Consider the following 14437-nt stretch of genomic DNA (forward strand, 5'->3'; position numbering starts at 1 on the left):
GGAACTGGCAAGTCAAGCTTTTTTAATTAAAAATAAGTGATTGGGCAGAAAACTACACCCATATTCATTATATGACCTCTTAGACTAATGTATTAATTAGAATAAAACTAATATATTTAAATAGACACTGCTCCAATTTTCTTTTGGTTGAAATAATTCTCACATTTTAAAAACTTTTTGATGAAGATTTGCTACACCAAGTTTTAAAAGGTTGAAACAATTTTTTCGTGGTGTTCCTCAACGCAATCTTTTATTTAGTAACAAATAAAACATCGCATTTTACTACTAATAAGAACAATGTTAAAATTAGTTTTACAACATCGCTCAAATATTATTTTTCCTACTTTTCTTAAACGCAGCACAAGACAGCCGAGTCTGAGACCTCTATTGCGGCTGCGCAAATTGTTTTTTTTCCCGGAAACTCCTCGGTTGTTTTGATGTCGGCTGGTTTTGTAGTCATTTATCATAAGGAGACGCAGAACTTTTCCCCAGTCTACTTAGTTGTGTTTTACTGGAAAGAACACGCAGAATAACCTTTAAAATGGGCAGTCGAAGTTGATTAAGGTAACTGTGCGGTGAATTAAGGTAAACATTTACTTAAAACAGTGGTTAGCTGTCCTGTTCACTGGCTAGCAGAGAGCTCGTTGCTCTGTCATTAAAGTTGGGTTCAACATGGACTGTACCGCGCTGGAAGTCGACGCTTTCAAATTCGCGAAAACTGCTGTAACCTATGACCAGAATGCCAAATATAATGAGGCTGTGTTTTATTATAAGGTATGTAAACAGCTGTTACTTGTCATGGTTAGCATGTCGCTGTATGCTTCCTGTAGTTAAGTTCACTTTCACTTATTCACTGGATTCTTAATTACATTTATGAATCTGTATAGTTTCAGTTCACCATGTGAGCATTATTTTTTTTATGTTTTGATAACATCATATGAATAGTCCTGACAGTACTCATTAATTGTGTTTTATTACTATTTATTTATTTATTTATTTTTTTGGATTCGTGTGTTAAAGGAGGCAGCCCAAGCTCTGATATATGCAGGCATGGCAGGGTCCAAACTGGAGGGGCTCCAGGACAAAGTGAGTGAATACTTGGACCGTGTTCAAGCTCTCCACAATGCAGGTAAATTCACCTGACAAGTGTCAAACATGATGCTTTTCTCTTATTTCTCCTTGTTCACCAAACCACTGATTGGTATGGTGTCCGTATAAAGACACATTACAACTGCAAACCTCAGTATATTTTATGGGATAGTCCAACACAAAACAGTACACATAGTTTGTGAATTGGAAGAAGAAAAAAATTTATTTAAATTCTTTACAAATCATTTGAAAAGCCACTCAAAGTCAGTTTGGATGCAGAGGATGGTCAATGTTCTGGCCACAGATTCTCAGTTGAATTTAGTCTTTTGACTTGTCAAGTCAAACATATCTATTTTAATCCGGACTCTTCTTATGTAGCCCCCTGCAAATGCAGTAGGTTTATCATTCATCTGGAAAATCTGGCCCAGTCTCAAATATTTTGCTGTCCTGTAGTAAGTTTTCTTCCAATGAATTCTCATCGTCTTCCTCATACCTGTTGACGAAAAAGAATCCATTGTGAGCAAGGTGTGTTGATTGAAATGTGCAGCATTAGTTTTTCACCCCAGTTAAAGATTTACATGTTGGCCAAAACTACACCTTTATAAAACACTTCAAATGATAAAAAAATGCACATTAAGCCCAAGACGTTCCCTTTAAGGCCAACCAGTCTAGCTTAAAAAAACCTTACTTATGTTCAACTTTGACCCCAGTCCAGTCCCAGAAGAGCGACCCGCTGAAATCCCGCCATCAGGTGGATCTGGAGCGTGCCCACTTCCTAGTTACCCAGGCTTTTGAGGAAGATGAGAAGGGGAATGATGATGAAGCTATAGAGCTGTACACTCAGGCTGTGGAGCTGTGCATCAAAACGGTATTTCTTCTTGTTTATAAATGTTTGTCCTCCTCCCAGTCAAAGGTGGTAACTTATCTTACCTTATATATACCTTTGTTCTGATTTTTCTTCCATTAGTCAAACGAGTCATCAGACCAAAGTCTTCAGACGAAGCTGAAACAGCTGGCTCGTCAAGCTTTGGACAGGTCAGTTCTGGTGCTGATATTTCCTAAAATGTTTGCACAAAACAGTTTTAATCTTTTGTTTTGGACCATCCAGAGCTGTTGCTTTATATTAGTCAGAAGTGTTTCAAAAATTTAACAAAAAGTAAGATAAAGGATAACATAATTTTTTGCCTTTTTTGTGCTAAGAACATTGTCAATCACCTTTAACCTTTTTGCATATGAATCGTAGCAGAAAATAAATGTAGCTAAAAATAAGGGTTAAATAAGTTGAATTAGTTATTAAGAAACAAAAAACAACAAGGGTTGCTTTGACTTGACAGTGAGCATGCCTGTTTTTGCAGAGCGGAAGGTCTTAAAGAGTCGCAGTCCAAAACGAACTCGGCACAGTCTCAGGACAGAACGAAGCCCAGCAGCGGCGCTGGTTCTGGTGGACAGGTGCGTCAGTTTTTCCCCCTTGGGCCAGACTTCTCCCTCCATGACCGACAGCAGCCTCAACCAATCAGAGCGGTCCAGTCAAGTGAACCACAGGGTCAGCGGTACACATCGGAGGAGATCGAGGTCCTCAGGTGAGACGGCTAATGGAACGCATTAGAAAAGTATCCAAGTATAAAGAGTTATGACATTTTTATTGAGTCCTGTCTGAACTTTAAAACTCTGATTAGTAATGATCTGAATCTTCTGTTTGGGTATGAAAGATTCTGCAATCAGTTTTCTGGTTTCTTTTGCAGGAGTACATCTACAATCAACGGCATCGCCTATGTGCCCTTCATGAGTGTGGACTTAAAGGAACGATTTGCCTTCCCTGTGCCCTTCTCGTGAGTCCGAATGATTTTTTTCACCTGTTTAAATTTAATATCAGCTTTCATAGAGGTTTTGTCATTATATTCATGGTCTAAAAATATATATTGGTAAACTAAATTTGTTTAACTGTCTGATGAGCATAAAAGGCCAGACCTCTGACTCAACTGGTTTTTTCACAAAGTACAAAAATAATTTGTAAACACTAAACGGGACACCTGGTTGCCAAATGTGGAGAATCAAAAGCTTTGGTCTAGTTTAACTAGAGAGAAATCTGGATTTAAATCGGATTGTTGAACAAAGCTTTTTGCATCTGACTGCTTCAATTCAAATGAATGTTTTCCACAGGGACAAAACCGGGAAACTCGCCCTGTCACCCAAACAGAAAGCCATTTTCTCCCGCTGGGTTCGACCAGACGAGATCTGCAATAATCCCACCATGATCATGTCTGTGTCCAGCTTCAGCATCAAACAGGTCAGACTTTAACTGATGTGCTTTTTTTTCTAACAATACATTCTTAGGCTAGAAGTGTAGTCACTTCACCTTGTTGTAATTCATTATAATGGCATCATAAAATGTATATTTATATGCAAATTCCAAATTCACCCAGTAGGTGGTGCAATATCACCAAGTTTACAACTTTATAGCAGAACAGAAACATGTTAATATGCTGAACTGAAATAATGTAGTTACACTGAGAATTGATGCAAAACTGACAAAATCTTATAAAAATGTAGATTTTATAGCAACATTAATTTAAATGACTGTTTTTTGTGTCTTTAATTCCCTGTTTATGTAGACGGTGGTCTCTGACTGTTCATTTGTGGCGTCACTGGCCATCAGTGCAGCTTATGAGAGGCGTTACAACAAGAAACTCATCACCAGGTACAAATGTTTTTTTTTTTTTTTTGTAGCTGCTAATATTTTATGTAGAAAATGAAATCAGAAATCATCAGTTTTGCTCTCCGCTGCAGCATAATCTACCCTCAGAACAGGCGAGGGGAGCCAGAGTATAATCCCTGTGGAAAGTACATGGTTAAACTTCACATCAACGGAGTGCCCAGAAAGGTTTGACTTCAATCATCCACTATCCACTAACAACACTATCAAGGAAGAAAAGTGATGTTTGTACAGCACATTTCCATCTATTGTATACAGAGATTTTTTGAGGAGCCATGAAAACAGTCTAAATCCAGGCTTAAGAAGAGGCTTTAGTCTGTGTTAAAACAGAAACTGAAATTGTTTTCTTTTTCTGTAAATGGCCTCAACTGACACAGCATTCGCTGATATAAAGATAAAATGCCTAGAATTCTTCCATAGTTTTTTTTTTTGTACGCTGATCGTTATCTTTGGTTCAGGTGATTATTGATGACTACCTGCCAGTGGATCGTAACGGAGAGCTGCTCTGCTCCTACTCCAGTAACCGGAATGAGTTATGGGTTTCCCTGATAGAGAAGGCCTACATGAAGGTGATGGGTGGCTATGATTTCCCCGGCTCCAACTCGGTGAGAACTAGAGCATCAAGCTGTTTTTCAGTTTGGTGTTGCTGCTGTTAAACTCCTCAGATTAATTTACTTAGAGGGATAAAAAAACTCACAAATAGCTCATAGGGGCTGCTTACACTTCGCAGTAGAGTGTTGTTAAAGTGGAACAACATGTGGTATTGTGTACTATTTGGATCTTTTATTACATGTATCTACAATCTGTGGACATATGCCCAGGTTTGAAACAAAATTGGATGTTTTTAAAGATTAAAATTAAATTTTTTTGTTTTTCTAGAATATTGATCTGCATGCACTCACCGGCTGGATCCCTGAGCGCATCGCGATGCACTCTGACAATCAGTCATTCAACAAGGAAGACACCTTCCGCATGCTCTTCCAAAGGTGACAACACACCAACTCACACTGTTACTTTTGCAACAACTCTTCTTTTCTAATCTAACCTCCCTCTAATTTTGCTTGACTCTCTATTCATCCAGATTTCATAGGGGTGAAGTTCTCATCACCACGGCAACGGGAGTGATGACTGAGGAGGAAGGGGAGAGATGGGGCTTAGTGCCAACACATGCCTATGCAGTTCTTGACATCAGGGAATACAAGGTTAGTATTTATTACTTTTCCATGCAGAACATTGAGTTTTAGGACATTTATGAACATTTTATTTCACATCACAGTTGCTTCAAATTAATTTGGTACCCATAAGGATTAACTTTGCTCCATTGTGTCTGTTGCGCTTGCAGGGAATGCGCTTCCTGCAGCTGAAAAATCCGTGGAGTCATCTGCGGTGGAAGGGGCGCTACAGCGAGCGAGATGAGAAAAACTGGACTCCAGAGCTCCTTAAATACCTCAACTTTGACCCCAAGACAGCTCAGAAGTTTGATAACGGTATCAAACTGCACACATAAAAGCACCTTCTCACCAGGCTTTAGGCTAAAATCATTGTTGTAATTTCCCTTCTCAAAGACATCAAAGAAAGAAAAATTTACATATTAAGCAGATAAAGAACACAAAATAGTGCACTGTGTGCTTTAGAGATGTGTTAGAAGATGCATTACTTTAGAAATGATAAATCCACTTGACTTATAAGCACAGAAACATTACATTTACCTTTTGCACCTTTTGAGATGAAGTAGATCAAAGAATGTAAGTTGAACACTCACATCAACAGCAATGTCTGACCTCATAAATGTAATCTAGACAAACAGTTTGAACTCCCCATAAATCCCTCCTAAACCTTCCAAAACAGTTTTGATGTTAAAATTGGGCTGACGTCACTCAGCTCTATATGATAAAAACTGGATGTCTCTCAAGTCAAAATAAAAACAAGTGACTCAATATTTTTGGCAGTCTACTGTATGGGTTGAGATATAAACATAAGAAAAGATGCAGTTCTAAAAATGATTTTTCTTGTATAGTAACTGTCAAATTTACAAACAACTATAAATCTTTGTTTAATAATTTTCTGTTTTGTTTTTAGGGGTTTTCTGGATTTCATGGGAGGATCTTTGTCAGTACTATGATGTCATTTATCTAAGCTGGAACCCTGCACTGTTTAAGGACTCCTCCTGTATTCACAGGTGTTTCTTTGTTTACTGTACAAATCATGCTTATGTGTTACAAGAACATGTTCAACTAGGACTTTTTATCTGTCTTCTCCATATATTTATTGAAAACTAAAAACTCAATAATCTAGTATTTGATGTTATTGAAAGAAAATCTTCAGAAATAACAATATACTCATTGCTTTTTTGCATTTTTTACTTATTCAGGTTGCTTTTTCATATTTTCATTAAAATAGGATTGTGCCTTATTTATTATATTTTTACAACAGAATAAAGGTTCAAACATAAAATAAGTTTGTTTCATTGGGTTGTAGGATCTTTTGTCCCTAGACTAACGTGTTTAAATTTGCAATCTGTTATTTTGACCAAAGAAATCTCTTTTTTTTAACCGCCTGCAGTAGCTGGGATGGAAAGCAGGGACCTGTGAAGGACGTCTACAGCCTCGCAAATAATCCTCAGTACAAGCTGGAGGTCCAGTGTCCAGCAGGGGGAGCCGCTGTGTGGGTGCTGCTCACCAGACACATCACAGACAAGGTCAATACCGGATTGAACATCATTATGTCATATTTGTTTTTTATTTAAACCTAATTTGCTGATTAATTGAGTTTGTTTGTTTCTACAGGACGATTTTGCTCAAAACAGGGAGTTTATCACACTGGTTGTTTACAAGACAGAAGGCAAGAAGGTTTACTACCCAGGTGAGGTTTTCGTTCCTGCATCGCTGAGGTGTGATAATGTGCAGATCTGTCTCACCTTTGACCTAAAGTCAAACCTCAAAGTCAGGCATCTTTAGCAACAGTCTGTTGGAGAAAACCAATTTTTCTTAACAAATGCATTTAACTGTAAAGGCCAAACATATCTTTCTAAATGAATATTTCACTCTAGGAATAACACAATTGATTAATAAAAATCCAATTTAATTGACATTTAAGCAAAATCATTCAGTGGTGTTGAGTTTTTCCGCATTGATCACTTTCTGCAGCCGACCCTCCTCCTTACATCGATGGGATCCGCATCAACAGTCCTCACTATCTGACCAAGATACGGCTGACCTCTGCAGGAACACACACCTTCACACTCGTGGTTTCTCAGTATGAGAAGCAGAACACCATCAACTACACTCTGCGGGTGAGAACTTTCTGTCCGAGCTGCTATTTAAAGGCTCGCTGTCTTTCTGTACATGCATATTTAAAAGTAAAAATCAGCAATCCTGGATGGTTTTAGAACATATTTTTTTATTTGGCAAATTATTCGGGTGAATATGATTAAGTTTAAAGTTGGTTCAGTGGTTTAAACAATAAAGATGCTTTTGCATGAATTAAAATAATAAAATCACAAAGCGCTGTTCGATAAAAGTCTTATTTCAATGCATTCATTCTACGTTGAGGAGAATTTTTCTCTTTTGCATAGACATTTAGTAGCAGTGACTTTTTCACACTTCCATCTTCTCACTGTGATTTAAAATCCCCCTTTTCTATTATTCAGCCGAACTCATGCCTGTGAAAAGCCTGAGGCTGGATGAGCGAGTCGAGGTCTTTTAAGTGTTCTGCTGGGTGTGCACGCGTGACCCAGATAGATCTGTTCAGTACTTTATAATTAATAGACTTTCCTCCCTCACTGCAAAATGCTCTTGGGAGGAGATGATGAGTTGGCTATAAGATCTGTTCTCTTTATGTTTAACACCGTTGCATTTGCTCTAATCACTTTAGACTTTACCTTAAAATTATCCGAGGAAGAGAAATTCCAATCTCCCCTCAGCTTTGATCGTTTTCTGAGAGGAAATCTGATTGAACTCCTTCTTGCTAAGAGTTTTCAGCAGAGATCAAAGCCGGGAGCTAATATTTTTTAGAGAACATGTTCATGAATAAACTATGAATAAACTTAGAACCTCAGGAACTTCAAGAATGCAAAGATCAGAAAACATGCCTCGTATTTTTTTTGGCAAAATTAAGAGTTTGTTGTTTTTAATCCAATAATTGATTTTCTGTCTTTATGCAGGTGTACACTGGATGCAAATTCACCTTCGCCAAAATCCCAAATCCCTTCACCCACACTAAAAGGGTACTGTACTTATGCAGTTTGTGATTTGTTGTGCACTCTGTTGTTTGCAGATTGAACATTTTACCAATGTTAGGTCAACATTCTGATCAAAGCAGATTATATTTGTAACTCTGTCCTCAGATCAATGGCCAGTGGAAAGGAGTCAGCGCCGGCGGTTGTGGGAACTACAAGGACTCGTACAAAAACAACCCCATCTACCAAATAAACCTGGAGCGGCCCGGCCCCCTGCTGGTGGAGCTGCGTGGTTCCAGGTCAGACTCGCACCAGAAAATCTATTACAAGGTTTCCCTTTGACCTTTTATGTTTCTGTATTTTGGCCACGATGGCATTACATCAATTATTCATGGCAAAAACAAAGCACACCATGTCTTCAGTTTTAGCAGAAAATACTTGTATTTTAAAAACATTTTTTAAGCAGTCGTTCACATTAAAAGTGGAGATATTTCGAATAACTAGTTTTTTAAGGCTTTGCTTTCTTCCTTGTAAGACCCAATTTTGATCAACCTTCAGCTTTCTGGCTTCACATTTGACTCTAGAGAGTGATTAGGTGTAATGCAGAGTTTATGGTCAGATCATGGAGTTTTTTATTTTAGAGTTTGTCAGTGAGTGTCTGACCTATTTGATCGGTACCGACTCCTGACTCATGCTTAGTGTTAACGGTCAAAAATCAACTGCTTTAAATTTGCAACACCTGCCTGGTAGTTCCCTCTGAAATCATAAGGAAGTAGTGGAGTTTTTCTTACAACACATATCTTTCTTTAATAAATAATGGCAATATAAATAATATAGGGGATGTTTTAGGTGTTTTGAATCCTCCTGGTTTGGTTTAAGTGCTTTATGTTTCCCACAACTGAATGCAATCCTTTGCTTGACTAGATTTGACCCATGCTGCTACAGACAGAAAGTTTAGTTCTTTTTCTAACCTCTTATTCAGGGTTTCAAAGTGTTTTTTTGTATCATCTTAAGGATTGTGATACAGATTCTGTAGTGCTGACAAGCAAACGGGGATAAACAATGTATCCCAGACATGGAGTTGCAGTGGGAGAGTTAATAGTTTTATGGTTTACAAGAGACACAAAGTGATGTTTTTATCAGCTAAAATATTGTCTGAATAACCATGAACCTTATTGGCTGTTCAGGTGGAGCTGATAAACTCTCTTCTAACATAAAAACTATGTTTTGACTTTGTTCCAAACTTAATTCCAGTTGAATTATTTTCCTTAGTGTATCAATTATTGTTTTTTGAAAAAAAAAAAAAAAAACATTGAAAATGAATAGTTACCATTTGTTTTTTTGTTTTTTTACCCCGTATGTGTTTCCAGTATATGTTGAAGTTAGTGATCTCTTCCTCTCCCTGTGTTTTGCACTCTGCCTGCAGGCAGTACAGTGTCGGGTTTGAGATGGTAACCGTGTCAACGGTGGGTGATGCAGGAGCGGCTTCCTTCCAGAAGAAGAACAGTGGAGATTACAGGTTTGTTCTCTAACAACATTTATATTTAAATGTAATTAAACTAAGTGGGTTCTACTTAAAACCCTTTAAAGCCTCATGCAAGATATGTCAGAAAATGTTATATTTTCAAAAATGGATCTCCTTTTACCATGAAAACATGTCTTTTTAATATCAGCTGGATTTATAAATTTTGTACAAAAATTAGATTTGATAAAGTACTAATTTATAAAAATCTACCTGAAAACCTGGGATGCAATTGATTCTCACCATGGTTACTTAAACATTGAATAGATTTTCTTTTTTTACTTAGGTTATTGTTATATGATCCGATAAAATTCAAATTCTTAAAATTAATATGCATTTTTTTATTTTATGTCCTAAACCAGGGGTTCCCAAACTGTGGGGCGCGCCCCCTAGGGGGGGGGCGCCGTGCCATTGCAGGGGGGGCGCAGGAAGCCGTCTGGATGGAAAAAAAAAAAGAAAAACATGAACCCTGTATGCGCTGGGTTTTTACCTTAGAATGGCCAACTCTCTGTTATTCCTCTGTCAATTTGATACAGTAGGGGCTTCTGCACTTCCCATATCTGCCTCCTCTGTCACTTTTATCAGGAGTTCAAATTGTTTAATCCCTTGTTAACGTGTGGTAACCTGTTTTTCCAAGCCACCTTTAAACGCAACATGAGCGCTAAGACACTCGCGCTACGACACTCACGCTGGGTTTACACCTGTGCGGCAGTGAAGGAGACCTGCTGCTGCTGTGCAGAGCTATGCAGGTGTGTTAGAGTCATGACAGCAAACCAGTAAAACGTAAAAAAACTTTTCAGTTTTTTCCCCAAACTAACCGACTGAGTTGAGTAAAGCTGTTGGATGCAGGTAATGCTAGCTAAATGATGACTAGCTAATATCATAATATCAATACATCACCTTAAGCTTAACAAGTAGCCTGTAGGCTACTGATGTTGTCTATGTTCGGCTACGTACATTCATTTTCCCCCATAAAAGTCGATTCCCTCCCACAAACGTCGTTCAAAAAGACAGCTATTTGTAATCCATGGGGGGGAGGAGCCCAGAAAAAGTTGGGAAACCACTGTCCTAAACTATTTAAGAAGCACTTTGTGGTGTTGCCATCTCGGACCCAGATCCTGTATCAGAGGGCAGAAGGCAAATGTAGGATTGATTGCAACATGTTTTTGTGTAAAGTAACAACATTAATAAAAAGGGAGAAGTCAGAAACACATGTATCAAGATGGATACATTTATCCTGATATGGTTATTTAAATGAGTGGCTTCTGGATCCAGGCTTAGCCGCTATTTTCCTTTCACTTCCCAGCTGTCAAATACTTGCTGTTTGTGGTTGTATGTGTAAGCAAGTAAAAAAGTTCAAATGTTACAAAGACTTTAAAATGATCCCTGACCTTTGAGTTCTGTAAAAATGTTTTCATCTCATAATCCAGAATTATTACTTTTATGAAAATGAACTAGAAGGAAAACTATATATTTAAGAGCTCTGGAGATGAATCAGCAAAGTTTATGATCAAGTGGAGAAGATAACATCTTTTTGACCTTTTCCACAAGACATTAACTACAAACAGGCATGATGAGCTTAAATAACGGCTCTAATATTTTACATCTATTAAATTATAGAAAACTTCAGACAGCAGCTTCAGTTCATGTGTATCACCTAAAATCGAACTTCCTGTTTAATAAGATTTTCTCTTTTTGTGCTTTTAAAGATGCGGTTTCTGCTACATGGAGTTGGACCACGTCCCAGCAGGCATCTACAACGTCACCCCCACCACCTTCTTGCCTAAACAGGAAGGACCTTTCTTCTTGGACTTTGCCAGCACTTCCCCCCTCAAAGTCTCCCAGCTCCAGTGAAGACGGAGCGCAGGACAAAAAAACCAAACGGAGAGGGTCAGGAAGGTAAAGAAGAGAGGAAGGCATTATGGGGTCTTCAGGGAACTGAAGTTTAAAAATGAATGGAATAATGAGCGCTTCCTGCAGCTCCAGGAGTTCAGAAAGTGACTGCTGCTTTACTTCCCCTGCCTTCACACAGTGCAGCCTCTCCAAGTTTAAATGGACAGATGGTGGGTATGAAGGTCTCTGTTAAATGAACCATGAATAATGCATAGTTATATGAAAAACAACTATTATTAATAATTTGATAACGGGACACAAGACATTGGCATAAAAACACAAAGGCAAGGTAGTTTCTACCCTGGTCATTTTATGTTCACTCATCATTGGCATGGATGTCAAAAGACCAGTTTTCATGAGATATTCGACCCTTTTTTTTTTCTAGTGTGGAATAATTGCACAACATACTTTACAGTGGTTTTTATTTATTTTTTTTTTTTTTATGTGAATCAGGTCCACAATTTATTTTTTACTTTTTCCCTAATCCACTGAAATTAGAGATTAATTTTATCAGTACATCATATTTGAATAAGTTTCAGAGAAAACAACTATATCTTGAAGTAATTCTGGGTGAATATCGATCCTCTTCTTATCATTTGCTGAATTACACCGCTCTCATTCAGAAACAACCAATCAGAGCCGGGAGGTGGGTCTTAGTGCTGTTAATCATCCTCGTGTACACAGCGCTCACACGCTCCTTCTAGCTCACCACAAGGAGCTAGTTAGCATGGCCACTGGTGAAGGAGGATACAGATTCTCTGTAACGTTAAGTTGCTTCTCCACCTTTAGCACACCGAGCAGCGCTTACATAACGTTGATCGACTGCATCAGGACCTTCCTCCTGGCTCTGATTGGTTGTTTCTGACCGGGGGCGGTTTATTTTTGCAGATGGCAGTAGAAGCATTGGGATGAGCTTTCACAAACGATCTCTCATGTTACAAACAAATATGTAAAAGAAAATATTGTTCACAAAATTTTATACTAGTATTTATTTCAATAGGATAATCACACACTGGAAAATGAAATGCAGGTCTTTAACAATAATTGACAAAGAAGATTTTTGACCTCCCTTCCCTGTGTTCTTGTTGCCATTTGTAGACTTAAAAACATCAGCACACATCTGCCTTACTTTCATGTTTTTTTTTCTGTCATTCCTGTTTTTTTTAAGAGGGGCTAAGAAAAATGGGTCTCATGCCACATTTTAGACCCAAAGAAACAGGAAGTGGTCGATTAAAATCATGAATGAAAGTGTTTCAGTTACAGTTATTTATTATGGGGGCATTTTTCAATGTGAGATCAATCTACAACAATAAAAGATGAAGGATTTCACACATGTAGATGTGCTTTAAGTAGAGGTGTAAAATGGCTGCCAAGTTACTGAATGTGTCCCAAAATCACAGTTTGGTTCTAAAGTCCCTAAAGCTCATGAGGTCGCTTTACTTCTGCATCTACAAGAAAAAAGAAACAAAAAAAATGTTTCCTTGAGTTAGTTATCAAATCAGTCAACCGTTATTTAATATGATGAAGAAAAACCTGTTGAGATGGTAACATCTTGTAAAGTGTTTCCACCAATTGGCTGCTAACAATGTCACATAGCAGGAAAAGCTTTTCTTCTTCAGAACCTTGTTGTGGTTTTTAAACTCAGGAGTAGCACAGGGAATCCATCATGGCGGCATCTGAATGATGTCTGCTGTTTGTGTCTCAGTGTGGTGCTGAGTGAGTCTCACTGCAGCGCCTGCTTCTGGCAGGTGTCACTGTACTGTATGTGCTCTACCTGAGTCTTTATTGCCAAGTATCCATGCTCTGTTTATCTTTACTGTGCTGCACTTTTTTTCATGTTTATCATCAAACTACAGCAGTGGAATTGAATTTCAGTGAATTAACTAAAATGTTGTGGAGTCAGGAGCTCCATCACAGCAAAACATACCGTGTTGCTGCTAAACTCCAGAAATACTTCAAAGTGGACGAAATGGGTTTACTTTTATTTTCAATTTAAAAAGCTGAATATCATGACACTAGGGATTATTGTTTACTCAAAAAAAATGTTTAGTCATTCTTTGAAAATGTTTAGTCATGTTACATGACTCGTCATTAGTTTTAGATCTGCAGATGATTCTCACATATTCTATGCTTTCAGTTATCATGACCTTTCCATTCAGACTCATTAGATTTCCCAGAATGCTGTGTGCCAAATGTTGACTATAATATTGACCATACAGCATAAAACGGACTTTTGTTGACCACAATGTTCTGCTTCTTTACACTCAAGTTGATTTAAAGGTTTAAACCCATATTTTTGACTCACCATGTGCCACCATGTTCAGTAGTATGACTGGCTGTAAATGAACTGTTGGCTGGGCTGTTAAAGGGTAAAATTATCTTTTTTATGCGTTTCTTTGTATTGTCCATTATTCAAAACTTCTGTGTACCGGTTGATACATAATTTATTGTCATAAAAGCCATTTTTCTCTGTCATTCTATTTTATTTCTTTGATTTATTTTTCAGCGAAGTGGTCTACAAATGCAGCAGGATAATGTTGTACCAGCCTGTTGTATGAATGTTTATGTAATGTTTGCAGAACTTGCACTAAATGTTGAGCAGACTGATGTGATGTACTCAATTTTAAATACAGGGACATGATTATATCAGTTTCTGCCTCCAAGTTATTCAGTACAGGATGCATTTACCTACTTTCTTTATAAATAGTTCATCCATCCATTTTCTTTACACTCTTGTCCCTAGAAGGGTCTGTAGAGGTGCTTCCGTCTATCTCCAGCAAGACGTTTCGGGCGGGAGGCGGGGTCACTCTGAACAGGTCGCCAGTCTGTTGCAGGGCAACAGAGACAGACAGGACACCCACACCTGTGGACAATTTAGAGAGACCAATTAACCTAACAGTCATGTTTTTGGACTGTGGGAGGAAGCCGGAGTACCTGGAAAGAACCCATGCAAATACAGGGAGAACATGCAAACTCCATGAAGAAACAAACCCAGGCCAGGAATCAAACCCAGGACTTGCTTGTTGCAAGGGGACAGTGATAC

At 38.1% G+C, this 14437-nt stretch overlaps 1 protein-coding gene across 1 annotated transcript; it reads left to right on the forward strand.

Moving 5' to 3' along the window:
- Positions 1 to 395: 395 nt before the first annotated feature.
- On the forward strand, positions 396 to 14043 carry capn7 (calpain 7). Its single transcript, XM_008430840.3, has 21 exons — positions 396 to 774; positions 1021 to 1129; positions 1800 to 1957; positions 2057 to 2124; positions 2445 to 2669; positions 2832 to 2918; positions 3250 to 3376; positions 3702 to 3787; positions 3877 to 3970; positions 4261 to 4407; positions 4682 to 4788; positions 4884 to 5004; positions 5145 to 5289; positions 5882 to 5981; positions 6365 to 6500; positions 6589 to 6664; positions 6949 to 7094; positions 7965 to 8027; positions 8148 to 8278; positions 9406 to 9498; positions 11211 to 14043. Exons 1-21 carry the CDS (start codon positions 673 to 675, stop codon positions 11353 to 11355), a joined length of 2466 nt encoding a protein of 821 aa, XP_008429062.2. The 5' UTR covers positions 396 to 672; the 3' UTR covers positions 11356 to 14043.
- The last annotated feature ends 394 nt before the right edge of the window (positions 14044 to 14437 follow it).

This window comes from Poecilia reticulata, chromosome 16, assembly GCF_904066995.2.
Source record: "Poecilia reticulata chromosome 16, P_reticulata-male-v2, whole genome shotgun sequence".
NCBI lineage: Eukaryota > Metazoa > Chordata > Actinopteri > Cyprinodontiformes > Poeciliidae > Poecilia > Poecilia reticulata.